At 38.5% G+C, this 3,498-nt stretch overlaps 1 protein-coding gene across 3 annotated transcripts; it reads left to right on the top strand.

The window, feature by feature from the left end:
• Nucleotides 1-432: 432 nt before the first annotated feature.
• On the top strand, nucleotides 433-3,201 carry LOC112744134 (uncharacterized). 3 transcript variants are annotated; one of them, XR_011871326.1, is made up of 4 exons: nucleotides 433-1,095; nucleotides 1,207-1,270; nucleotides 1,352-1,490; nucleotides 2,979-3,201. XR_011871326.1 is itself a non-coding variant. In XM_025793642.3 (3 exons), exons 1-2 carry the CDS (start codon nucleotides 702-704, stop codon nucleotides 1,263-1,265), a joined length of 468 nt encoding a protein of 155 aa, XP_025649427.1. In that variant the 5' UTR covers nucleotides 433-701; the 3' UTR covers nucleotides 1,266-1,270; nucleotides 1,352-1,715. The 3 variants fall into 3 exon arrangements, 1 of the variants encoding a protein (XP_025649427.1); XR_011871325.1 differs by having other exon boundaries at nucleotides 1,192-1,270; XM_025793642.3 differs by lacking the exon at nucleotides 2,979-3,201 and having other exon boundaries at nucleotides 1,192-1,270; nucleotides 1,352-1,715.
• Nucleotides 3,202-3,498: the final 297 nt, after the last annotated feature.

The following is a 3,498-nucleotide window of genomic DNA, read 5'->3' as shown; positions in this document are numbered from 1 at the left end:
ATTGCGGTTTTGATGCTCCCCTTCAGGAAGAAGTGTTCAAATGAGTGTAATCAATTCAGTGTTGGTGAAAAAAAAATCATTTAAATAAAGGAGAATTAATTCATTTAAAAAAATTCAGTGTTTATATGCCTTAATTTTAAATATTTATATTTTTAATTTTATTTTATAAATAAAGGAGAATTAATTTATTTGTCTCCAATTTTTATTTAATTAGCATTTAATTGAAACTAATTTATAAATTTGTAATTGAAAAGGTATTTTAAAAATGGATATTTTATATTTAATTTAATATAATATCTCTTAATTTTATTAAAATTTAACAAAATTTTAATTTGTCCAAAAATCCCTAATTTCACATTTGCCCCAAATTAAACCCTAATCCCCTTGTATCTAACCCTAGCCGCCATTTGTCCTTCCCCTATTACACCCACGGCAGAGGAAAACAAAAGAAAATAAGGAAATAAAGAAAGAAAGAAAAGAAGAGAAGAGGGAGGCGGCGCGATGGGTGTCACTGCTACCGTCGCTGCCGCTGCTAATCGAGAGAAGGGGAGATCCAAAAAAGAGAGAGAGAGCGTTGGTGGGAGAGGAAGACCGCTGCCACAGCTGCCGCCGTTCGTCCTCCAGCTCGTCGCCACCATCGCGGATTGCCACTGACCTCGCGCCCGTCGCCGCCGACCACGAGCCAGAGGAGAAGAAGAACGATGCTGTTATGCCGTTTCTCGCTGCAGATGAAGCTCGCCGCCGCAGCTGTTACTATTCGCGCCGTCGTCGTCGCCGAAGGGAGCCATCGTCGCTGTCATCGGAACAGAGGGCGAGAGAGAGACAGAGAGCTCGCGGTGGGGGAAAGGATAGGCGCCGCCGTTCCTGCCGCCGTCCAGCCTCAGTTAGCACCGCCGAAGCTCCTGCCATCACCGTCGTTGAGGAAGCTCACCGGAGTTGCTGGAGGCTACCGCCGCTCTACCTGGTTCTGTTTTGAGTCGCGCAACCGTGTCCGTGGCCGCCGGAGACCGTATCTGAAGCCTCTGTCTTATTGGGTTTTGGTTGTTGCAAGTTACTCGGCTATACGCTGTTGTCGGAACCAGGCCAGATTTACCGGTAACTGCTTCCTCCTTTCTTGAATCTGTTCTATTTCTATTTTGCTCCGCTATTCTGATTTTATTGATATCCCTGCTGCCTTACCAATCGGAATAGTGTTACTGCCATCAGGACAGATGCATAGGTCCCTGATTATGTTCTTTGCTGCTCCATCGTTGTGTTTTCTATAGCTGCAGTAAGTTATTTTAACCTTGATATCCTTACTGCTATTATTTTGCTATGAATTATTGAGAATTTCGTGATATTGACGTTCTAGGTCGAGTTTCGGTAATCGCATGGTTGGAGTAAAAGCCGTTTTTGTTGTTGTGAAAGTAAACGGAACTGCGGATGCAGCTGTCGCTGAATGCGAGCCGAAAGAAAAAGAGTTTATGTCTCGTAGTTAGATCGCAATCGAGGTAGGGGTTTTTCTTAAAATCTAATTTACATTACAGAGTTGTGATAAATAGATATTGATGCAAAAAGATATATTTCTGTGATTATATTTGTCTTGTGGATGTGATTGCTTGTTGGACTGAATTATTGGGTGTTTGATTGCTTGAGTGAAGTATGGTTGTTGATAAGAAATGGATTTGGAAAAGTCATTTACTTGATTATTATGAAAAGTGGTTTTTCTTGGATTGAAGTTAAAGCGGTTTGATTTTGAGTCAGTCTGATTTTATAAATAATTTAATACTTGAGTTGGTTTGACTTTAAAGAGTTTTATTATTGGAATTGGTCTGATTTGAAAATACTTTGATATTGGAATTGGTTGAATTTTGGAAAGTGATTGCGATTTGGAAATGGTTGAGAAAGGATTTGAGAAATGTTTGGATGGGACCCGAAAAGGGTGGCAGTGTCCGAGTTTTAAAGGAAATGCTGCCGAAATTTTATAAAATTGGAAGTTTTATTTGAAATAACTAATTAAAAAGATTTGTTTTTAAACATTCTATGTTTTAAGATTGATTTATTTATCAAAGAAAGAATTATATTTTGAATTGGGATTATTAATGAATGGGATGGAAAGAAGGATGATGAGGATTGATGAGGATTTTCCTTGAAATATGGTTTTTGAATGAATTTGGAAATGAGATTTGGATTGATGAATAATTATGATGTTGAGAATGTTGAGAAATGATCTTTGAATTATTTATATGGCTTATGAATTTGAAATATCTGAGATACGAGGTTCCCTGGATTAAGTGCCGTGGCTTGCCACCACGTGTACCAGGTTGAAAACTCGATACTCTGTTGACCCTACGACGTAAGTGTGACCGGACACTATATAAATTCCCGGGAATGTTACCCCATTGAGCAATATTGATTATTTGAGAAAAAGCTATGCATAGACTCTTGGGAATGCACGTCGGGGGACAGTCCAAGGACAATTCAGACTTGTCGGGTTGGCTGGATAACCGACAGATGAGCCTCATCAGCCATAGGACAGGCATGCATCATATGCATTTGTATGCTTTGATTGGGTTTGAACTTGTTTTGGTTTGCCTAATTGCTAAACTGTTCTTAATTGCTACTTGAACTATTTGCTGTAACTGCTTCCTACTTGTGCTTTCGTTGTCTGTCTTGCCTGTGTTTGTCTTGGCGTGTTACATTTGAGAATGGACTTTGGTGCTGAATTAATGATTGTGTTGTTTGATTGCGTGGTTGGTTTCTGATTGAGACTTGCTTATGAGAAAAGAAAGACTTTGGATTTTTGAAAATAGTAAACATTGTTTCTTTGAAAAGGTTTTGAACGATTAGCTATTAGATTTTAAAAGGATCCATAAGGCAATGATAATCACTGAATTTGAAAACAGTTTTCTTATTGAATATCTTCTTATGACAACTTTGAAACTCCGTGGTGAGACCGTGTGGTTAGGTTCTCACCCCCTATAGCTTTATCTTTTCAGGAACCGGATGAAGCATTAAGAAGAGTTATACTGCGTTTGGTTTATATGTTGTATTAATTAGATTATTTTCTTCCCTCGTCTTTGTTATTACAAGTTTGTAAGAGGGATAGGAATTGTATGTTTTATATGTATAATATATTGAGTTATTATGTAAGGAGTCTTGTATATGAATCTATGCCTGCTTGTATTTTTCTTAAGATAAAGTATTTATTTCTGGTTTTCAAAGAAATCAGTGATACAGTGTCGAGTCACAGGCTCCTATTTTAGTATTTAATATGTAAGGTAGTTGTGATACTTCTTGCTATCAGAGTAGCGCAACCGGAAGCGTGACTTTTGATAGTGAGGGTGTTACAAAATGTGCTACCCGATGCAGCGGATTAAAGTCAGAAATGCAAATGAATTGTACTGTACATTGTTAGCAAAATCAGACCGGACCGGCTGGTTCGACCGAAAAATTGGTGAATCGGATCCTAAATCGATCCAGACCAATGATCTGATTGGATGAGGCAATGAATCGGTG

This window comes from Arachis hypogaea, chromosome 14 (genome assembly GCF_003086295.3).
Source record: "Arachis hypogaea cultivar Tifrunner chromosome 14, arahy.Tifrunner.gnm2.J5K5, whole genome shotgun sequence".
Taxonomy (NCBI): domain Eukaryota; kingdom Viridiplantae; phylum Streptophyta; class Magnoliopsida; order Fabales; family Fabaceae; genus Arachis; species Arachis hypogaea.
This window is presented reverse-complemented; position numbering and strand designations above follow the sequence as displayed.

Bases quoted from the DNA above. Each gene is read 5' to 3' on its own strand.
- LOC112744134 (XM_025793642.3), top strand. From the start codon at position 702: ATGCTGTTATGCCGTTTCTCGCTGCAGATGAAGCTCGCCGCCGCAGCT. The intron at 1,096-1,191 runs GTAACTGCTTCC...CAATCGGAATAG, and splicing joins GAACCAGGCCAGATTTACCG to TGTTACTGCCATCAGGACAG.